General features: G+C 44.6%; 1 protein-coding gene across 10 annotated transcripts in view; it reads left to right on the top strand.

The window, feature by feature from the left end:
* Positions 1-23,946, top strand: part of IGLL1 (immunoglobulin lambda like polypeptide 1) — a 687,880-nt gene that overhangs the window by 623,289 nt on the left and 40,645 nt on the right. Inside the window, exons 1-2 of one of the 10 annotated variants that reach the window (XM_063912978.1) lie at positions 5,379-5,465; positions 5,618-5,860. The exons of 8 other annotated variants lie outside the window; for them this stretch is intronic. In XM_063912978.1, coding sequence (XP_063769048.1) covers positions 5,420-5,465; positions 5,618-5,860 — 289 coding nt within the window. In that variant the 5' untranslated portion in view covers positions 5,379-5,419. Of the gene's footprint in view, positions 1-5,378; positions 5,466-5,617; positions 5,933-23,946 lie in introns of those variants that run through there. One more of the 10 variants, XM_063912979.1, reaches the window with a different exon arrangement.

Below are 23,946 nucleotides of genomic sequence, written 5' to 3'. Positions count from 1 at the left end.
CCTAACAGCACAGGACACCACAGTGACAGGACAGCAACACCCATGTACAGCTGCAGCACCCCTAATAGCACAGGACACCACAGTGACAGGACAGCACCCCTAACAGCACACAGGACAGCACCACTAAAGAGCACACACTGATCCCACCCAATGCCACCACCCACAGAGAGACAGAGGTCTGTCTCCCTCACACTCCAAGTCCTGCGTGAAAATGGCGGCGACATACGGCACCGTATATGGAATCCAAAACCCGCAAGCGACTGCGGGATGATGACGCTTTGCCTCATTCTGGGATCTGAGTCTTGTGAGAAGTCCCGAGCTAGCCGTAGTGAACCCCCGAGCTGGACTCGGTTACCGGCTCGGATCGTGATGTTCAGGAGGGTATGGATCTCTGAGATCCGAACCCGCTCATCTCTAATAAATATATATAAATTAATATTACAGTAAGTGGAAATCAAATGAATAGATTGAAAATCCAGTCAATTTTGAATATGAAGGGTCTTTATGAGAGATGAGCGGGTTCGGTTCTCAGTGAACCGAACCCTACCGGACTTCATGTTACGAGCCCGGGTCCGAGTCAGGCTCTGGTTTTCCCACCTGACTCGGAAACCAGAACGAGGCAAAGCGTCATCATCCCACTGTCGGATTCTAGCGGGATTTGGATTCCATATAAGGGGCCGCGCGTTGCGGCCATTTTTACTCCAGTATCGGAGAGTGTAGTGAGAGGGCGTGTCTCCGTCCTCAGTGTCTGTGTGGGTGGGAAAGTGGGGTGGCGATTCTAGTGCTGTCTTGTGCTGCTCAGTCCAGTGTAGTCAGTGTCTTATGCTGCATCAGTCCAGCCAGTCACAGTGTTGGAGTCCTCTGCTGCTATATGTCCCCAGTGCTGCTGGCTGCTGTATAAGTCCCTTGCAGTTTTGCTGTGTTGTCTTGCATCAGACCAGGGGTAGTGTCTCTCTTGTGCAGCATCAGTCCAGTGACCAATCACAGTGGTGGTGTCCTCTGCTGCTATATGTCCCCAGTATTGCTGTATAAGTCCCTTGCAGTTTTGCTGTGTTGTCTTGCATCAGACCAGGGGTAGTGTCTCTCTTTTGCAGCATCAGTCCAGTGACCAGTCACAGTGGTGGTGTCCTGTGCTGCCATATATCCAGTGTTACTGGCGTATAATACCAGTGATATTGCCGTATAATTCCCGTGATATTGCCATATAATTCCCGTGATACTGGCGTATAATTACAGTGATATTGCTGTATAATTCTCTGTATACTGGCGTTTAATTCCTGGGATACTGGCGTATAATTCCTGGGATATTGCTGTATAATTACAGTGATATTGCCATATAATTCCCGTGATACTGGCGTATAATTACAGTGATATTGCCGTATAATTCCTGTGATATTGCCATATAATTCCCGTGATACTGGCGTATAATTCCTGTGATATTGCTGTATAATTCTCTGTATACTGGCGTTTAATTCCTGGGATACTGGCGTATAATTCCTGGGATATTGCTGTATAATTACAGTGATATTGCCATATAATTCCCGTGATACTGGCGTATAATTACAGTGATATTGCCGTATAATTCCTGTGATATTGCCGTATAATTCCCGTGATACTGGCGTATAATTACAGTGATATTGCTGTATAATTCTCTGTATACTGGCGTTTAATTCCTGGGATACTGGCGTATAATTTCTGTGATATTGCTGTATAATTACAGTGATATTGCCATATAATTCCCGTGATACTGGCGTATAATTACAGTGATATTGCCGTATAATTCTCTGGATACTGGTGTATAATTCCTGTGATAATGCCATATAATTCCCGTGATACTGGCGTATAATTACAGTGATAATGCCGTATAATTCTTGGAATACTGGCGTATAATTCCTGTGATATTGCCGTATAATGACAGTAATATTGCCATATAATTACCGTGATACTGGCGTATAATTACAGTGATATTGCCGTATAATTCCTGTGATATTGCCGTATAATTCCTGTGATACTGGCGTATAATTCCTGTGATCCTGCCGTATAATTACAGTGGTACTGGCGTATAACTCCAGTCCAGTGATATGATCTCATTAAAGTGGAAAGATAACCAGCAATCATTCAAGAGAGTATTCAGTGGAACCTTATATATAACTTATAAAATCAGTGATTAAAGTTTGTTATCAGAGTGATCTCCCTTAAATTATTTTAGTTTACAGAAACTCGGGACCATATATCCATCAAATGTTCTTAAATGACATTCTTATGTATAGTAGTCAAGAAACATTAATGTCAATAATTTATTAATAAAGTTTTGTATGCGGATCCCCCAATACATTCTGAATTATGTGATAATTAATTAGATATACAGTAATAGAAGCAACTACTAGGTGGATTGTGTTGGTGGTGTAAAGGATGTAGCAATATAATACCTAATGTCCCATGATGCTAGTGTTATTGAATTAGAGACCTTTATGATGTAGTCCCTTTACGACCTGATGTTCCATATATGGATGGAGATGCACCTAGCACAGTGATGGCTAACCTTGACACTCCAGCTGTTGTTCAACTATACATCCCAGCATGCCCTGCTACAGTTTTGCTATTTTGCCATGCTAAAACTGATGCAGGGCATGCTGGGATGTGTAGTTCAACAACAGCTGGAGTGTCAAGGTTAGCCATCACTGACCTACCATATCCCTCTTACACGGGATGGTAACACCACAATAAAATATATAATAGATCACAGTATTAAACATAGACACTCTGTATAAAATCTCCGGCAGATTCAATAATGACTACATGCAATCAAATTATATAATTTGTGTGCTAATATCGGGTAAGTATTGTGTGTGTGTGTGTGTGTGTGTGTGTGTGTGTGTGTGTGTGTGTGTGTGTGTGTGTGTGTGTTTAGGTAAGTATTAACAGGTAAGTATAAAGTGTCTTAACGGAAGGACAAAACTGAGTTACTAAAAGTGAAGTGACAATCAATGAAGGTGAAAATACCATAAAGAATGCAATAGATCACAATACTTCATATTGACACTATCAATAGGGTCTTCCACTCTGGATAAGGTCTCAAATAGTTTAATGTGTGTGATTATATAAAGTAAGTATTAAGTGTGTGTGCAGTAGATAAATATGGAAGGTAATTATTGGGTGTCTTAATTAAAAGGGGACTGAATACTATGCTAAAAGTAAAATTACTGTTAATCAAGATACAGATGTGACAAACTAAATGTGATCGACTCCTAACTATCCGTAGGAGAATTATTTTAAAAAACACATGGATAAACTGACGAGGGAGAAACGATTAAAAAGCATTGCATCCCCCATAGAAACCTGGGGGGCAGTGGCTGCAGTCAGGAATGGAGAAATTGATGCCGATATTGGAGATATTTGTTGAGATCCCTCCTTCACATGTGTTGGTATTGCCTTACCGGTGGTGGGAGGGGGGCGAGCGCAACATAGACCCTTGCGGGCTCAGTGGCGAGCGCAGGATCTATTCCCACTCTTTGGGTGTCGTGGACACCCACGAGTGGGAATAGTTCCTGTTAGTCGGCATGTCGACTGTCGGGATTTCAAGTGGGCTGGATGTAGGCGTCGGTATTCCGCCAGTCACATAACTACATCCCCTTCATACATTTAGGTGATGCCAAACAGTTGCAGTTACCCTGCAAAATGGGTGTTTGCTGAGAACAAGCCACAAATATTTTTATAAAAATGGACCCTTGCTCTCCTTTTACTGAAACACTATGCATCTAAAATGCTTATTTAATAAACTCTTTAATTTTAAGCATTATTTATGCAGTAATTGTATATTTTTCTTCTTGGAGCTATTTTTTTCTACCAATAACCAACTGACAGGGTTTTAAAATAAATGTCCAAAGCTCATTTAAAATACACAAGGGGTGGCATAGTTATCCATCTATGGTCTGCAAATACCATCTTAAAAATGGCAATATCTGTCATCCCATATGAGTTACATAATATTGTAAGAGGTCTCTATAGGAGTCCCCCAGTATCCTGGAATAGTCGGCTCATATGCATCAGGATGGGTGTTTCCAACTTTGATCAATACAATTGTTAAATATCTAAGTGCATAGGGAATATAATTTATTTTATTCATACAATACACTCGCATATGTAATAGGTATACAGCTATATCCATCATATATTAAGGCTAACCCTCCATCCACTTTGTTAGATAGATGACCTTTATACAGACATTAGTTCACTAATCAGATACATGTACCTTTAACACAGTTTAGCTGGCTCATTGGGGTAAATTTACTAAGGTGGGAGTTTTTTAGAACTAGTGATGTTGCCCATGGCAACCAATCAGATTCTACTTAACATTTATCAAGCTGCTTCTAGAAGATAATAGATAGAATCTGATTGGTTGCTATAGGCAACATCACCAGTTCTAAAGAAAACTCCCACCTTAGTAAATTTACCTCATTGTGTGTAATAGAATTGGAATTAGCACCAAATAAGGCTAATCAGCTTCTAGCTGGTACCTTGTCCTAATATGAGCATAACATTGTACTCCATGAAATCAGTGGGAGTGTTATAAGAATTGGGTGTAACTGAATATTATAAAACCAAATGAATCGCCATGTTTTTGTCTGTTGATGTATTTGACCCGGGCTGAGAACATGCTGTCTATCAAACAATTGCTGGTCAAACAGTGTATTTGGAAAGTTATATTTCTTCTGGATGGCTGAATACACACTTGCTGGTAAATGCAGAGCATAGGCACAGGACTGTACCAGTTCCATGCTCTTATCCTGCTCAGAACTGGTGCATAGATCACCTCATATGTACCTACTCTCCTTGTATGGCCGAAAGGCTGACAAATTTGGGTGGGGTTCCTGACCGCTGGCAGAGAGGGCATGTTTTCCAGAGCCACCCGCCACAACTTCTCTAGTAAAGTGGGAGTACAGTGGAGCCACAGTGACGCTGTCATTTCACCACACTCCTAGTGCTGCCCACTTTTGTTTGGCTACCACACCCCCAGTACCAACCTGGCTGCTACCTTTCAGAGGGGGCAGCCTAAAGGTTGGCAAGTGTAGATCAGCCTCTTTTGCAGAACGGAAATACTGTAGCAATGTTCTTTTCTTATGCAAGGAATGTCCCTGTAAAAATGTGCTTTCTCCACAACTTTATATTATTTCACTAATCTCATTCCCAAAATTGAAATTGAAATATTCTTTGCGCACTTGCCCTGTGTCAGCTATTTTTGCACTTTTACACTTTTACATGGTGTTCAGTATGTTTTTGTGTCGGAAGTAGGGGAGGAGTACACAGCATCCACCCTCATCACATTTACATAGATTTCCCAAATCTCACCCCTGCCTATATTTAAGGAGCAGGGGAAGAGTAAGACAAACCAGAGATCTCTGCCGCATTCATCTTTATCATGTTCTGGGCTGCCCCATTCATCACTGTTATCCTCTGCTGCACACGTAAGAGGGGAAACAGGGCTGTGAAGTATTATGCTCATCGATGAATCTGAAATCAGGAATCATTGTACAACTAAAAGATATCTTAATCCAGCAAATGTATTCTATTGTTTTGCTGTTCTGAGCTGACATTTGTCCATGTTTTTGTGTTTCAGATTGTGCTGCTCAGTCCTCTGTGACACAAACACCCTCTGTAACAGCCTCCCCTGGAAGCACAGTGACAATCCCCTGTGTAGTAAGTGGATTCAGCATAAGTGACCGCTATGTGTACTGGTTTCAGCAGAAGACAGGGAATAAACCTCAATATCTTCTGTGGTATGACAATGACAGTAACAAGAACCAGGGCACTGGGGTTCCTGATCGGTTCTCTGGATCCAAAGATACCTCAAAGAACACAGGTTATTTATCCATTAAAAGAATTGTGTTAGAAGATGATGCAAATTATTTCTGTGGTATGTGGCATACTTCTGGTACAGAGTACCACACTGATTCACTGTGATAGGGAACTGAGACATGTAGTACTCTGCAAGGCAAGTGACTAGATGATTTACACTTGCAAATTTGAATAGATCAGATCTCAGTGATCACAATTATAGAAATTATATACAATACTTGGGGAAGATTAAGGAATATTACTGGCATTCTGTCTATGTCTTCTTTTTTAAGAAACACAAATATTTGGTAGTTAATTAAACATTTAGGGACTGACGTAGAGTTGTTGGCAAAATGGTCATAAATTCCGGAAAGGGAATAACAACCCAGAAATATATTGCATCCCCCCCTAAAGGCAGATCCATACACATCTAAACAATGTATCATCATCATCACCATCAGCATGTACGCTGAGTTGGGATACAGTATCGCTCATATCTGCCACAGATGGTTGGGCAAGGCATAGTGGTAGAAAAGGAGGGCTGCATCACCTGGGCCATAACTAGGGTAGTGCAGACAATGCTTAGCCCACAGCACATTTGCCCTGTGGGCACACCATCTGCATCCAACCCCATTGACCGCCTATTCCCCCACAGCTCCCCTGTGTGCTCTGCAACATCTGCCATCTATCACCCACAGCCCCAAGCTCCCACTCTTGTCCAATCAGAGGGCAGCATTGGTGAGAATGATGGCTGGCTGTGCCAATCCAAAGCCCTTTCTTTCTCCCTTTGCAACACGGACATCAGGGACATGGCTGTTACTGCTGCCAGCCGTGTTACCAGAGCCGGCCCTAACCAATATGATGCCCTAGGCAAGATTTTGGCTGGTGCCCCCTAGCACCACCGCTAGTTCCGCCTCTGACCCTGCACCCCTTTCCCAGCACCATCACCCCCACCCATAGCAGTCCTTTTTTTTTTTCCCCTACCCCCTGTAATTTAAATAAGAACAGTGTGCACATTTGTCCTTACACATATGCCGCACATTATTAGTGCCCTTATACACATAATGACACACATAGTGCCCCTTACACATATGTTACACATTATTAATGCCCTTATACACATAATGACACATGTAGTTCCCAGCGTGAGTCAACTGGCAGCTCTGCTAACGTCGGGTGCCTATTTTTTATGAAAATGCATCTTATTTGCATTTCTATGTGGCTAGGATACACAAGCAGCTTCTGCTGATTAAAATGATATGTGGCCTATATACTGTGTGCGACTGTGGCTGTATCTGCGTACGAAATGCTACACACAGAATATAGGCATGCCGCATATCATTTTAATCAGCAGAAGCTGCTGATGCCCCTAGGCATACCAGATGCCCTAGGCAATTGCCTAGTTTGCCTATACCTAGGGCCGGCTCTGCGTGTTACTCTACCTCAGGATTCATCTCCCCCATATGCTCTGCACCCTCTGCAGTGTCTGAGGAGGGACTGGAGCACAGAAGCTGTATTCAGCAGCAAGTAATGTAAGCAGCAACATAGCTGCTCTGTGGGGGTTGGGTGGGGGTGCTGACACACACACACACACACACACACACACATATACATACACACACTACTCACTGACACTACATCCTGCTCTCACACACACACACACTGCTCACTGACACTACATCCTGCTCTGACACACACACACACACACACACACACACACATTGCACACTGACACTGCACCTTGCTCTCACACAAAGACACACACACTGCTCACTGACACTACACCGTGCGCTCTCACACACACACACACGCACACATATACACACACACTGCTCACCAACATTACACCCTGGGGGAGGGGGGGAGGAGGAAGAAGAGGAGGAATGAGGTGTAAGGGCTCAACCTGGCATAATGTGTATAAGGGGTTCTACAGTGATGCAATGTGTATAAGGAGCTCTACTGTGTTGTAACATATATAAGGGGTAATATTGTGAGTAACGGATGCTACTGTGCTGTGTAATGTGAATAACAGACACTACTGTGTTGTGTAGTAACAGACACTACTGTGAGGTGTAATGTGAGTAATGGACAGTACTCAGTAGTGTGCAGTGGGGTGAGGCAGAGCCATTACTAGCATACTAAAGCTTGTGCCAGAGTTTTGACTGTATAAAGTATATGAAAGATACAAAGAATATGTTAGAAATATCTTCTTTGTATTATTCTATTCATTTTTATAGTCAAAACTCTGGAGTATAAAGTCTATGGCAGGTGAGCATATTTTTCTGCACATCTCTGATCAAAACTCACCAATTTTCTAGGAGTTTATACTGCTGCACCTGTGCATAATGCCCACATGAAGCCCTGTGCTCATATATTGTGTGTAAAACTGGCTCTGGTGCTAGCCAGTGCCTCCTGAGCCATTTACCTCTCTGCATGTCCCTGACACTACTGAGCGGTGTAATGTAAGTAAGGGACGCTACTGTGTGATTTAATGTGAGTAACGGACACTACTGTGAAGTGTAATGTGAGTATCAGATGCTACTGTGCGATGTAAAGTGAGTAATGGACGATACTGTGCAGTGTAATGTGAGTAACAGACACTACTGTGAGGTGTAATGTGAGTACTTGACGATACTGTGCAGTGTAATGTGAGTTATGGACACTACTGTGTGGTGTAATGTGAGTAACGGATGCTAATGTCAGGTGTAATGTGAGTAATGGGCGATACTGTGCGGTGTAGTGTGAATAACGGGTTAAGACTCGCAGAAATCACCAACAGATCTTCTTGCCTATAATACCTGTTTTTCCCATAAGGCATAATGTGCCTACCGTTACTGAAATGCATCCAGGACTTACGCCACAGGTGGCAGTGCGAGCGTAACCTCGGAGTGACCCGATTTAATACCGATAGTGAAAGACCCAAAGACAAAAGAGAAAAGGGGTGGCACTATTAAGTGAGACTAGAGTGTGAGGTTGAGGATGGGACAGGAGTAACAAGGTCTAGAATGCAATGGGAATAGGAGAGCATACGACAGGGAGAGCTCAGAACCAGCAGGTGGTATACTGGAACTGGTAGCACAGGAAAAAGAGAACACTGCAATAAGTAGATGGAAGGTAGAATTAACAAGGAAAGCAAACTATCAGTCATGACAGATTGAGCAACTGGCATGGGACTGGACACAGGAACTAAGCAGGCGATGTTAGCAAGGTAACCAGGCAGAGGGATCCACAAGCTAGTACTAGAATCATCTGACAAGGGCTCCTGCTGCAGCCAGAAACTATGACCAGCAAGAAATGAGAGGCAGACACAAGCTATAAAGGACCAAGAGTGAATGAGAGATGTTACACAGCCAAGCCTCCTCCTAATTAAGAACTCCCAACAGCTGATCTTCAGCACGTCTTCAGGCACTCACTGACACCTCCTGATGGAAGTTTCCTAGCAACCATGGCGGCCGTGAAGTTCAGGAGTATCCCGGTCGCGTAGCAACGTCCGGACGCTGTGAGCCACGAGCCCCAGCTTTTAACAGTACACCCCCTTGAGGAAGGGTGTACTTCATTAATGAATCTTGGGAATGAACAGATGACCAGATGGAGACTCCGCAGGAGCTTGGTCCTGCATTGATAGAACTCGAGAGGCTACATTTTGTGTTAACCCCACAAAAATAGCAGAGGAGAGCACAATTGGAGATTCAGATCCCTTGGAATCTTGACCCAGCAGGAAACTACGAAACAAGGCATCCACCTTAATAATTTTAGATCCCGGTCTGAAGGTGATTATAAATCTAAATCTAATGAAAAACAGGGCCCATCATGCCTGTCGAGGCTTCAGTCTCTTAGCAGCCTCAATGTAAACTAGATTTTTGTGGTTGGGGAACACAGTTATTATGCGCCGCACCTCCTCCAACAAATGGCACCAATCCTCATAGGCCCACTTTATCGCCAACAGCTTCCGGTTCCCAACATCATAATTCCTCTTTGATGGGGAAAACTTCCGGGAAAGAAAAGCACAAGTATGGACCTTTCAATCCTGAGGATGCTTTTGCGAAAGCACTGCTCCTGCTCCCACATCCAAAGCATTCACCTCTACCAGAAACGTCAAATTCGGGTAAGGGTGATGAAGGACTGAAGCTGAAGTAAATCGCCTTCTTAAGCCTTTCAAAGGTCAACACTGCCTGTTATGACCAATGCTGATTGTCCACTCTCTTCTTAGTAAGCTCCACGATGGGAGCCACAATGGTAGAGAAGGAGCGAATGAAACATCTACAGTAATTGGAGAACCCAAGAAGGCATTGGACAGCCTTGAGGTTAGAGGGACAGGTCCACTCCAGAACTGCCTGAATCTTCTTTGGGTTCATAGAAAACCCTTTAGGGGAGATGACATAACCCAAGATGAACACCTAGCCCACCTTAAATTTACATTTCTTCAATTTAGCATACAACTTATGCTCACAAAGCATTTGGAGAACCATTCTCACTTTGTCACATTGCTCCAACAAGGACTTGGAGTAAATGAGAATGTCATGTAAATAGATGATGACAAAATGGCCAAGAAACTCCTGAGAACCTCGTTGATAAAGTCCTGGAAGATGGTCGGAACATTTAACAGTCCGAATGCCATAACCAGATATTCATAATGCCCCGTATGAGTGTTAAATGCCATCTTCTATTCGTCACCCTCTCAAATCCACATAGGGTTGTAGGCCCCCTTAAATCAGTTTTGGTGAAGATACAGTAACTGCTTCCTGAAGTTGGTCAAACAACACAGAGAGGAGGGGAAAAGGATAGCAATTATTCACAGTGATCTTATTCAAGGCTCTATAATCAATACAAGGTTGCAAAGACCCATCCTTTTTGGTTACGAAGAAGAATCCAGCTCTCACAGGAGATCTGGAAGGGTGGATGAATACTTTGGCCAGACTTTCCTGAATGTATTGGTCCATGGCTTGAGTCTCAGGAATGGACAAGGCATACAATCTTCCCTTGTGTAGTTTCGTCAAGATGTGGAGGGAGAGTGTCCGCCTCCTTCTTAACAAAAACATCCCCGAAGTTGTGATATGGCTCAGGAAGATTCTTAAGATTGTTCTGAACTGATTGGATAGGAAGGTAGAGACAGCGAGCCTCACAGACAAAGCTCCAGAGGATAATCTCACCGGACTTCCAGTCTACTACTGGGTTGTGTTCTCTCAACCAAGGTAGTCCAAGGACCACAGAAGCTAGTGGGCAATGAATAAGGAAAAAACATAACTTTTCTGAATGAAGAAACCCCACAGAAAGAAGTAGAGGCAGGGTATGAAACAAAATTTGTCCATGGGTTAGGGAGTTGCCATTAAGACCACAAACAGAGACAGAAGACTATAAGGACTCAAAAGGAATATTAAAAGATAAAGCAAAGGTGAAGTCCATAAAATTCCCTGCAGCTTCACAATCCAGGAAAGTGAGTGAAGGGAACTAAAATAGAATTTAAGGGAGTAATGGTAGAGATACCCAAGTGAACCCCTCTGACTTCACTCAGGCAGTCTTTTACTGGTCTTTTAGGGAAGACACCAACAAAATGTTTTTATTGTGGGGTACAAGGCCAAAGACCTTTTGCCCACCTTCGCTTCTTCTTATCAGACGTCAAGTGACCCCAAGCTGCTTGGGTTGGGGTTGTTCCTCCTGAGCTTCAGCACTGGAAGGATGGGCAGGGAGTACTGTAAACTCCCTCTCATGTTTCCATTCATGGAATTGGCGATCAACCCGAGAGCATCCAAAGACTTAGATGGTGAATACTGCACAAGGCAGTCCTTAATCTGCTCTGAAAGGCCAAGTCAGAACTGACTCTGAAGAGCCCCATCATTCCATCCAGAATATACAGCCCACCTTCTGAATTCAGTGCAGTAGGACTCTGCACTCCTATGGCCCTGCTTGAGGGAGCAAAGATGAGCTGGATCATCATACAAAAGGCCCATGGCTGAAAAGAAAGTATCAATAGAAGATAATGGCTCAGACCCTGCAAGCAAACCAAACACCCAAGTTTAGAGATCCCCCCGGAGTAAAGAAATTAGTATCTTAACTCGCTGGACTTCGGAACCAGAGGAATTTGGTCTGAGGTCAAAGTATAATTTACCGCTCTCGCAAAAATTAAGGAATTGTTCCCTGTCTCCAGAAAACTGATCTGGTAAATTGACCTTCGGCTCTCTACTCCCAAGAGAGGAAAATCCCGCTCGAATAGTATTCTCCTGTGCTGCAACATTCAAGGTAAGCTCCTGAAGTTCAGGCTTTGGATTGGAATAGCCAGGGCTTGTGCCGGGCTCTGAGTGAAAGGATCCATAATGACTTTGGGAAGGAAAAGAAAAACTATGACCTTCTTAGCTGTTTTGGATGGTCATAAATGTTATGATTGAAAATTCTTCTTTCCGAAGGGTCCATGGCCTCTGAAGATCTTCTGGGCAGCGACCTTTGTACACCCCGGGATAAGACTTGCAGAACCCACCAGCAGGTCTTCTTGCCTATAAAAGACACTTTTGCCATAAGATGTGATGTGCCTACCAGTACTGGGATGCCACCAGGACTTACACCCCTTTTGGTAGTGCGAGCTTAACCTCAGAGTGATCCAAGTCAATGCCAATAGTGAAAGACCCAAAGAAGGTAGAAGCTGTTCAAAGACAAAAGACAAGAGAAAGGGGGTGGTACTATTGTGCCAGGGAAAAACAGGGTGATCCAAAGAAGTGAGACTAGAGTGTGAGGGCGAGGACGGGACAGGAGTAACAAGGTCTAGAATGCAATGGGAGTATGAGTGCACACAACAGGGAGTCACTGTAACCAGGCACTCACTGATGCCTCCGGACAGAAGTTCCCCGGCACCTCTGTTCCCTAGCATCCCCCGCATCGGCTCGGCGTCCAGGTTGCCATGGAGCCAGCGGCTAGGGAGTGGAGGTTTGGGAATGTCCTGGTCGCCTAGCGATGCCCGGACGCTGTGAGCCATGGCTTGTAACAGTAATGTGAATAATGGACACTACTGTGCAGTGCAAGGTGAATTGGTACTCTTCTGTGGCCATGCCCCTACCTCATGAAGCCACGTCCATATTTTATATATGGGGTAGGAGAGGACGCCAATTCTATTTCTGGCACAAGGCACCAAAATTAATAGTTACGGCTCTGTGCGTCACCATTTCATAGCAACTAGCTGGTACACTTTGCAGGTTCATTGTTTGGTACTGTATTATTGAGAATTTGCTGCTGATAGGATGGACCAAAGTTTTAGCAAGAAAAACATATGAATCTTTTAGAGACTTTGACTGAGAACGATACATAGAAAGAACAGTATGCAAAGCAGAGGGAAGATGCATAGGGTCATATGTGCATACTACTCATCTATATATTAAAAAACAAATGCAGTACATGACACCCACACAGTAATACTTTTTTTTGCAAATGCTGGGCATAGCATTTATGATGCTGGATGGGTGTGGATAATTAGATCTACACAAAAAAGGTTTATAGTCAATAGGTCTACCACAAATGGTAGACATACATTAGGTTGACAGAGTCAAAAGGTCGACATAGAATAGGTAGATAGTAGAAAAGGTCAACATGGTAAAAAGAAGTCAACATGGTCAAAAGGTCGACATGGAAATGGTAGGCACAAAAAAGGTAGACACAATTTTTTTTGTTTATTTGGGGTGTTTTGTCAGTTTTCTACCACAAACAAGCCCCATTAGTGTACTTTGTCCCCTTGCATGCTTCTGCTACCGCTGCGATCAGCACAGGCTACTATTCTCAATCGTAGGCCAAGTGGATGGTAAAGTATGAAAAAGTTGAAAAATAAATAACATTTCTTTAAACTATACTTGTGTCTACCATATGTGTCGACCATTGTCATGTCGACCTTTTGACCATGTCGACCTTTTGACCCTGTCGACTTAATGCATGTCTACCATTAGTGGTAGACCTATTGACTACCTTTTTAGTGTAGATCTGGATGCCATGCTGGCTACACTCAATTGATCCTACCACTATGCATAGTAGCTGAGTAACAGAATCCATCTCCAGTTTGGCCAGATACATTGGTGACCCTACTTCCCATTTTCACATTTTTTTCTTTTTACGTTGCTACACTGTCCCATCGGTTTGCATTTGTGTTCTCTAACAATTTTACGGATTTGTCAAAATATTTTTGACTTAAAACAATTACAACACATTAAGAAAAAAAAAAAAACTATTTCATTAGAACAGCAGTACTTAACCAGTGGTACGTGTACTGCTGGTGGTACGTATACAAGCGTCAGGTGGTACTCCGAGCTTACCCATATGAGACTGATTCTCTGCTTTACAAGACTGAGAATAAGAGGGAAAGGGAGTAGCTGACTTCGGTGTCATGTGACCACAACACAGCCAGAGAAAGAGCGGACAATGCAGTGCATTCTGCAATTTGCAGATGTGTACTGCTGCTGTTGAGGTAACTGTATTCAATTCTGTAGCATGTGTGTCAACAGGGCCGGCCCTGACTAATTTGGCGCTCTAGGCAAGATTTTAGCTTATGTCTCCCCGGACATAACTTTATACCCTCCAAATGTACATTTTTGGCAGGTACAGTACCTTTTTTTATGGTCTGTACCGATTTTTGTCTCTCCAAACTTCCATTAAAAGTATAGGAAAAGGGGCGTTGTCACGTCTCCTTTACCGTGACCACGCACCCTTTCCTAATTTTTACCGATTTTTATGTTTAAAATGTTGGAGGGTATGTAGCTTATGTAGTACGGGCACTAGCCCCCCCCCCCCCCCCCCCCCATCCTAGTGCATGGAATATATCACTTGGAGGGCCTAATACCCAGATATCGCTGTCATGGCTTAGTGTCAGGAATTTAACACCGGGGCCGCAGGTATGGTGTCTGAACTTTATCTAGCCTACAGGTTCTATCTGGTTCCCATGGACCTAGTAGTCTAGGGTGATAAAAGGAGTAATAGGACCTTGCCTGCTCTGTAATATAACAATTATTATATTATGACCATTAGGGCGAGATGTGCTAACGCCAAAAATACCACCCAAGTTGGATTAGGGTGCTGCGCAGGGGGAGCTGCCTGAGAAAATGAATCAGCAGGCTTACAGAAGTCACAAAACCGAGAGGTCTCTCACAGAAGTCACAAAACAGAGAGGTCTCTCACAGAAGACACAAAACAGAGAGGTCTCTGTCTGGCTCTGTGTAAATTTTGTTTTGCACTTTTTATACTGTATGTAAATAGCTTCTATGAAGCTTTTGATCTATCCTCAATGCTGCAGCCCGGCTCATCTTCCTCACCAAATGCACTACATCCACCTCCCCTCTCCTACAAGCCCTTCACTGGCTTCCCTTCCCTTTCAGAATCCAATTCAAACTTCTCACACTCACTTACAAAGCACTCACCCACTCCTGTCCCATTTACATCTCTGACCTTATCTCCCTTTACTCTCCCACCCGTCCTCTTCGCTCTGCTATTGCACGCCGACTCTCCTGTCTCCTGATTACTTCCTCCCACTCCTATCTCCAAGATTTTTCACGTGCTGCTCCATTTCTCTGGAATACTTTACCTCTCCCCCTCAGACTCCCCACCTCCCTACAGAACTTCAAACGGGCTCTTAAGACCCACTTCTTTACCAAACCCAGCCATATCTCATCCTAACCCTCTGTCCCATGCTCGGTCTACCCCATCTATGACACCCCTGTCTGTCTGCCCCTCCCCTTTAGAATGTAAGATCTCACGAGTAGGGCCCTCTTCCCTCATGTGCTTATACTTTTCTTACTTTAATAATCCTCAACTGCCCAAATCCTGCAGTTTTTTGGCCACCTTGAAAGTTATCTCTATGTCGTCTACTGGTGTAGCTATGCTTAGTTACCCTGAACTTGTACTATATTGTCTTCAACTGGAAGTCACTGTTTTCCTGTTTTGATTATGTGCATATGTACTCTGTAATTGGGCGCTGCGGAACCCTTGTGGCGCCATATAAATAAAGGATAATAATAATAACAACCTTTTTGCCTGCAATTCTCACAGTACTATCACACAGAAAGGTATACAGAAAACAGATATGTATTTTGGTATAGGATAGACATCAATAGGGAATGGAGGAGCACAAATTCCGAGGGGATGCAGTTAATTTACAGACTTCAGGATCCCGGCGGTCAGGAGACCTACGCCATAATCCCGACAGCCAGCAAGATGCCGCCGGTCAGACCAAAGCCCCGAGTTCCCACTTGGGTGGTGGTCCACACCACCACGCAAGGGAGAATATAAAGCATGGCGAGCACAGCAAGCATTGCACAAAGGACTCGCTGGGCTCACCACTGGGATTACGGCTGTCTGGATTACGGCTGTGACACCGCCAGGATCCTGACCACCGGTATTACATACCTCATCCACTCTGAGAAATGCCTGGAAATTAATGTTATTGAGCTCATCAACAGCTGATTGGCTGGTACTTTATCTCCATCCACTTTATCTCTGTCCAAGGCTTAGTAAATAGACCCCTTAGTGTGGATATGCAAAACTGTGCAGTATTTTTCTTACTGTAACCTTAACTGAGAGCATGACTATCTTAGCAAAATTCTTAACATGAGAGCTGGCTCGGGGGCCATTCCAGTGTGGTAGATGCATGAGGGTGTCACCCCATGTGATGGCATGACACACATAAAGCCCAGAAGAGAAAGGTGACTGAGATGTGCCCTGCATTTTTCATTGCAGTGAGGTATCTCCCTAAGCACCCAACAAGGTGGGACAGGTGGCAATGTTGCTGTTGAGGAAGCGACAGTTCTGCTTCACCAGACTTGCAACCTGGACAGGGTTCACACACCACTTATTATGGCCAGGGCCATCTTAACAGTATTGTAGGCCCTGGGCAAAGCAATTCACTGGGGACTCACCCACCCATTCACAGGAATTAATAAAAAAAAATCTTAACATGCCCCTACTTTGGTCCCACACTGTCTATCCACATGTTTCCATACAGTAAATCGCTGTCAGCACTCTGTTTGGTAGCTGGCAGGTGGCATCCACCAAACAGCAAGATAACAGCCATTTGCTGTCTGACTGCCAGCTGGGAGGCAGGTAGAGAATGCTGACTGGCTGTACTGATTGTAGGTACTAATCAGAATGGCTTGGCAGCATTCTCAACCTGACTCCCAAAAAGCTTCAGAGGTAACAGCCAGGGTGGCCAATGCACCCCTGCACAGCTGGCACTGCTCAAGGGGCCCTAAAATCATGGCACCCTGGACATCTGCCAGTGACCCTGATTATGGCCCTGTCCAAGAGTGGTGCTTTATACCAGCTATTGCAATGTATATTTGCTGGGCATCCGCTTCTACATATATATGCAGCATTGCATCCGGCTCTTGACTGCAGCCCTGTCTAACTCACTCTCTCCATTTCCATCTGGTCTCATCTATAAGGAGAAATGTCATGATAGCTCTCCACACTCCTACAGTGATGTGCAGCACATTTAAAGTGAGTGAATAGCTGTGTCTGTTGGGAGTACAAGCAAGGTGGCAGAGTCCTGGCACACTTAAATGTTAGACACTGTGACAGTATCAGTGAGTGGGCGAGAGCCTCAAGAAAAGGGGGGCATTATTACTGTGTGGCTTAGTTGTAAAGGGCACTACTACTCTGTGACATAATGTGTAGAGGCTTTATTATTGTGGGAATAATGTGTAAGGGGCTTTACTACTGTGTGGCATAAGAATAATGTGTAACGTCTATAAGTGTACTACTGTGTGGTGTAACATGTATACGGGCACTACCACTGTGTGGTGTGATGTGTATAAGGGATACTACTGTATGGCATAATGTGTATAAGGGGCACTACTACCGTGTGGTGTACCTTGTATAAGGGGCATTACTATTGTGTGGTGTAATGTGTATAAGGGACACTACTGTGTGATATAATATACCATATAATATACCATGTGATGTAATGTGTATAAAGGTCACTACTACTGTATGGTATAATGTAAATAAAAGGCACTACTACTGTGTGGTGTAACATGTATAAGGTTTACTACTGTGTGGCAGAATGAGTATTAGGGGCACTGCTGTGGGTCATAATAGGCAATAAGCACTACTAGGGCCAGATTAACAATAGGGCAGATGGAGCTACAGCTCCAGGCCTCCACATAAAAATAGGCCTATCATCATGGCAGCATGATGATCACTAGCCACCAGCTGGTCTCATGGTCCGCTATATATAATAACTGTTAAGACTGCATTTCTATTTTTATCATGAAATGATGCAATTTTTTTAATAGTTTTACATATTTATGGAGACATTGAAATTGATAGTGTATGGTACATACATGCCCACATGGCTCTGGCCACACCCACAGCACTGATCACACCTCTCACAATAGGCCCTTGAATGTTTTCAGCCCCAGGCCCATGTGATTCTTAATCTGGCCATTGGCACTACTACTGTGTGGTGTAACATGTATAAGGGGCACTACTGTGTGGTGGAATGTGTATAAGGGGCACCACTGTGTGGTGTAACATGTATAAGGGCCACTACTACTGTGATGTGTAATGTGTATAAGGGGCAATACTACTGTGTGGACTAACGTGTAAGAGGCACTACTGTGTGGTGGAATGTGTATAAGGGGCACTACTGTTTGGTGTAACATGTATAAAGGACACTACTACTGTGTGGCATAATGCAAATAAGGGGCTTTACTGTGTGTTGTCATTTATATAAGAGATACTACTGTGTGGTATAATGTGTATAAGGGGCACTACTACTATGTAGTATAATGTGTATAAAGGGCACTACTGTGTGGTGTAATATGTATAAGGGGTACTACTGTGTGGTATAACTTGTATAAGAGGCACTACTGTGTGGTGTAACATGTATAAGGGGCACTGTCATGTGGCACAATGTGTTTAAGGGGTACTGCATGTAGTGCAACATGTGTAAAGGGCACTACTATTGCGTGGCATAATGAAAATAAGGGGCTCTACTGTGTGTCGTAACATGTATATGGAGCACTACTGTGTGCTGTAATGTGTATAAGGGGTACTACCGTGTGGTGTAATGTGTATAAGGGTTATTACTGTGTGGTGTAATGTGTATGAGGAATACCACTGTATGTCATAATGTGTATAAGGGGTACTACTTTTGGGCCACAATGGGTAAGGGGCACTGCTAGCACTACTACTGTGTGGCATAACATGTATAAGAAGTACTATTGTGTGGTGTAACTTGTATAAGGGGCTCTGCTGTGTAATGTAATGTGTATAAGGTGTACTACTGTGTGGTGTAACATGTATAAGGGGCAACTAACGTGTGGCATAACATGTATAAGGAGTACTACCAGTGGCGTAACTAGAAATTTTTCTCCCCCAAGCCAAAAAATCCTTCGCCCCCCCCCCCCATACCCCCCATAATTGGCACTAGTAAAGGGACAAATATGCGCGCGCCACCAAAAAGGGGGTGTGGCTTCGTTGAAATGGGCGTGACTTCGCGTAAAGGGGCGTGGCATTGCAGGAAAAGACTACCTTATACCCCAGTTTTGCAACCTGCACGCCCAGACGTTAGCCACCACAGGAAAGAAAAATAATCCTGATTCATGCCCCTTACATTATTTGTCATTTTTCCTCCTTATAGTATACATTATTCCACATACTGCAATGGCCTTAGCCATTATGCCACACACAATAATGCACATGACACAATATGCACACACTGTAATGCCCCCGACACATTATGCCACACACCGTAATGCCTGTGACACATTATGACAGGAATCGCAATGCCCGTTATACATTATGCTACACACTGCAATGCCCCTGATACATTATAGCACATACAATGTCTGTGACACAGTATGACACACACCACAATGATCCTGAGACATTATACCACATACCGCAATGTCCGTGATACATTATGCCACACACCGTAATGCCCATTACACATTAAGTTCTACAGTAAGGCTTCTAATTACTTTTAAATTACCTGCTCGTTGCCAGGGGTTTCATGCTCTTGGTTCCATGCACGGTGCCAGGGGTTTTCATGCTCAGGGTGTCATGCTCGTTGCCAGGGGTTTCATGCACTGGGTGTCATGCTCGTTGCCAGCAGTTTCATGCTCTTGGTTCCATGCACGGTGCCAGGGGTTTTCATGCTCAGGGTGTCATGCTCGTTGCCAGGGGTTTCATGCACTGGGTGTCATGCTCGTTGCCAGGGGTTTCATGCACTGGGTGTCATGCTCGTTGCCAGGGGTTTCATGCACTGGGTGTCATGCTCGTTGCTAGGGGGTAGTGCTTGTTGGTAGGGCCGTGCTCCCAGTGCCACATATGCCCCCAGTGCCAGATATTCCCCCACAGTGCCAGGTATATGCCCCCAGTGCCAGACATTCCCCCACAGTGCCAGGTACATGCCCCCAGTGCCAAATATACCCCCCCCCAGTGCCACATATGCCCCCTCAGTGCCTGCTCCCCCCAGTGCCAAATATTCCCCCACAGTGCCACATATGCCCCCTCAGTGCCTGCTCCCCCCAGTGCCAGATATTCCCCCACAGGACAGGTATATGCCCCCAGTGCCAGATATTCCCCCACAGTGCCACATATGCCCCCTCAGTGCCTGCTCCCGCCAGTGCCAAATATTCCCCCACAGTGCCAGGTATATGCCCCCAGTGCCAGATATTCCCCCACAGTGCCAGGTATATGCTTCCAGTGCCAGATATTCCCCCACAGTGCCAGGTATATGCCCCCAGTGCCAGATATTCCCCCACAGTGCCTGCTCTCCCCCCCCCCCACCCCGCTCCATTGTGTTGGAGGGACACGGAGCGTACAGCGCGCGCCTCTCCCGTGTCCCTCCTGGCTCTCCGGCCGGTCTAATAAAGGAAGTGCCGGTTCGTGAGCCAATCAGAGCTCACGAACGGCACTTCCTTTATTAGACTGGCTGTGCGCTCCGTGTCCCTCCTTACAGCAGCGGAGGGAAGGAGACCGCAGATTGACATGCGGATGCTCATCCGCATGTCAATCTGTGCAAAGTCAGTGGCGCCCCCGCAGCCCCTCGCCCCCAAGCCACCGCGAGGACTGCGGGGGCAGTAGTTACGCCACTGAGTACTACTGTGTGTCATAACATGTATAAGGGATACTACTATGGGGCATAATGTGTAAGGGGCAGGGCCGGTTTTAGACCTTGCAGAGCTCAGGGTGACAGTTTCCTTTGGCACCGCTCTCACTATATTAAAAAAATGGACCGTGCACAACAAAGGCCCCTTATACACATTATACCACAGAAGAGCTGCTATGGAAGTAGCTTTGAGGTGAGTACAAATGAGAGGGGTGAAGACAAGAGAGGAAGAGAGGGGGTTGTGGACAAGAGAGAGAGTGGAGTGTGGACAAGAGAGAGTGATGCAGACAAGAGAAACAGGAGGTGCGGACAAAGGAGAGTGGGGTGCGGACAAGAGAGAGAGGAGGTGCGGACAAGAGAGAGAGGGGTGCGGACAAAAGAGAGGTGGTACAGACCAGAGTGAGAGGGGGGGTGCAGACAAGAGAGGGGGGTGCAAACAAGAGACAAGAAAGAGAGGGGGAATGTAGGCAAGAGAGAGAGAGGGGTGCAGACAAGAGAGAGAGGGGAGGTGCAGACAAGGAGTGGGGGATGCGGACAAGAGAAAGAGGGGTTGTGTGGACAAGAAAGAGGGAGGGAGCGAGAGTCAGCCAGGGTAAATATACAACCGCACTTACCCTGGTGGGGGGCTGGCTCACAGAACTCCTATCCCCCAGCTGATAGTGGGCTCTTCGAGGCTGCTCCTGTCTCCCTGCAGTGCTGATGCTGCTGTGGCCAGGATCTGGGACAGCCTGGGTCATGAGTTTCTTCCTCAGGGCCAGGGAATACTGTGTGGCGTAATGTGTATAAGGAGTACTACTGTGTGTTGTCATGTGTTTAAGGGCCAGTACTATGTGGCATAATGTGTATAAGGAGTACTACTGTGTGGTGTAACATGTTTAAGGGGCACTACTACTGTGTGACATAATGTGAAAAAGGGGCTCTACTGTGTGGCATAATGTGTATTACGGGTACTACTGTGTGGTGTAAAATGTATAAGAGATACTACTGTGTGGTGTAACGTCTATAAGAGGCACTAGTGGCATAATGTGAATAATGGGTACTACTGTGTGGCATAATTTGTAAAAAGCGTACTACTGTGTGTTGAAACGTGTATAAGGGGCACTACTGTGTGGTGTAATTTGAATTGGGGGTATTATTGTGTATCCACGCCATAAAACCAAGACCCTTTTTTCAGGAATTTACTCATTTTTGAATATTTCCATCCTACAGTATTCTGAGTTGAATGATACTTGCCCAGATCTGCCTAACCATGAAATTAGCATTTTAGTGCGGCATCTGGGCGATAACCATGCAATAGCACAGAGCTGTTTTTTCTTGTGGGAATGTCATGGCCATGAGTTGTGGATATGGTGTAAGGGAGGCCTATTTCAGACAGATCTTTTGCACCATGCATGGGGCTGGTACATGTACTTAAACTAGGTACTGTAATAAATTAGGCTTCCGCAGCTTCACACAAACATGGCCACTTTACATAATCCTCTATTCATGCAAATACAGCATATGCTTTCATTTTCATTAACATGATTGATATCAGGTGCGTAACACACAAAAATTGGTTTCCACTGCAATATTTGGGGAGGCCAGCAATACATGTTCATGTCATCCGGAGGACCCTGCTCCAGAGAGCAGCTTATGCATTGTACAGTGAAGCCAAGAAGAGCAAAGCAGGGTTCTCTGTAGTGGACATATCGGCACCAGTCGCCACCGCACTCCATAGGAACTTCATTCCAAGGGCGTAGCTACCATAGGTGCAGTGAGTGCAGCTGCTATGGGGCCCCGAGCTAAGAGGGTCCCACCTTCCCTATCAAAGTTACTTGTGTTATATACATGTTTCACTATTGGGAGATATATAGGGGTCCTTAGAAACTTATGCCCTGGGGACTATATTATATCTAGTTATGCCCCTGGACCTGCTCATTGTAATGTGATATAAAATGAACTGGAGGGCATTATTGTGTTACATAATATGAATCGGGGCACTAATGTGGTACCATATGAAGTATGAACTGGAGGCACTATAGTGTGGAATATGGACTGGGGGCACTGTAATGTGGCATAATATAAACTGGGGACACTGTATTTCATATTGTGAATTGGGGATACTGTGTGGCATAATATGTACTGGCAGCCCTGCAATGTGACACATTGTGATATAGTGTCACTATGCTTCATAAAATAAACTAGGGCACTACTATGGGGCATAACATTAACATTAAGTTCAGAAAATGAACCAGGGTTCTATTATGGTGCAGAGACATGGGCATAACAATAGTGAGTGCAAGGGGTGCCATTGCTATGGGACCTAGAGGCTTAGTGGGGCCCGAACCCAGGTTAAAAAAGTTGTATAATAACTTCCCAGATTTGCCTGCTAAGCAGTTGGGTTTGTTCTATTGCCAAGCCTGAATTGACATTACATTTCCAGTGAGAAGTGTGTGTAGTGGATGTTACAGTATCTCTGTAACGTGTCATAATTTGAACTGGTGACACTCTAATGCTGCACAGTATGAACAGGAGGCACTGTAATATGGCATCATATGAACTGGGGTCACTATGTCATAATGTGAATTGGAGGTACTTTGTTGCATAACATGTACTTGCAGCCCTGCAATGTGAATATAATGTATTATAGGTTAGTACGATGATTCATAAAATAAACTAGGGCACTACTATGGGGCATAACATTAACTAGGGTTCTACTGTGGTTCAGAAATGAACTAGGGCACTATTATGGGGCATAGAATTAGTAACTGCTGTGGATAGGTGTCTCTCAAGAAACATTGGGACAGGGGCCCCTTCAAAATGTTGTTATGGGGCCCACAATGTTCTGACTATGCCCCTGCTTCATTCCCTTCAACCTCTGGTATTCTGCCAATGATCCATGCAATTTTGTCTGTAGTTCCTATTTAAGGAAACTGTGAAGATCCTAAAACTGAAGTCCTTTGGCGGAGTTTATATTAATAAAACCTGTTGGCAGACAATTATTGCAACCTATGTGTTATCCCTTCCAAAGCCACATCTATCTTATCTGCTCATCT

This window comes from Pseudophryne corroboree, chromosome 1 (genome assembly GCF_028390025.1).
Source record: "Pseudophryne corroboree isolate aPseCor3 chromosome 1, aPseCor3.hap2, whole genome shotgun sequence".
In the NCBI taxonomy this organism is placed as follows: Eukaryota; Metazoa; Chordata; class Amphibia; order Anura; family Myobatrachidae; genus Pseudophryne; species Pseudophryne corroboree.
The sequence above is the reverse complement of the archived record's forward strand: the minus strand, read 5'-3'. Positions and strand labels throughout refer to the sequence as shown.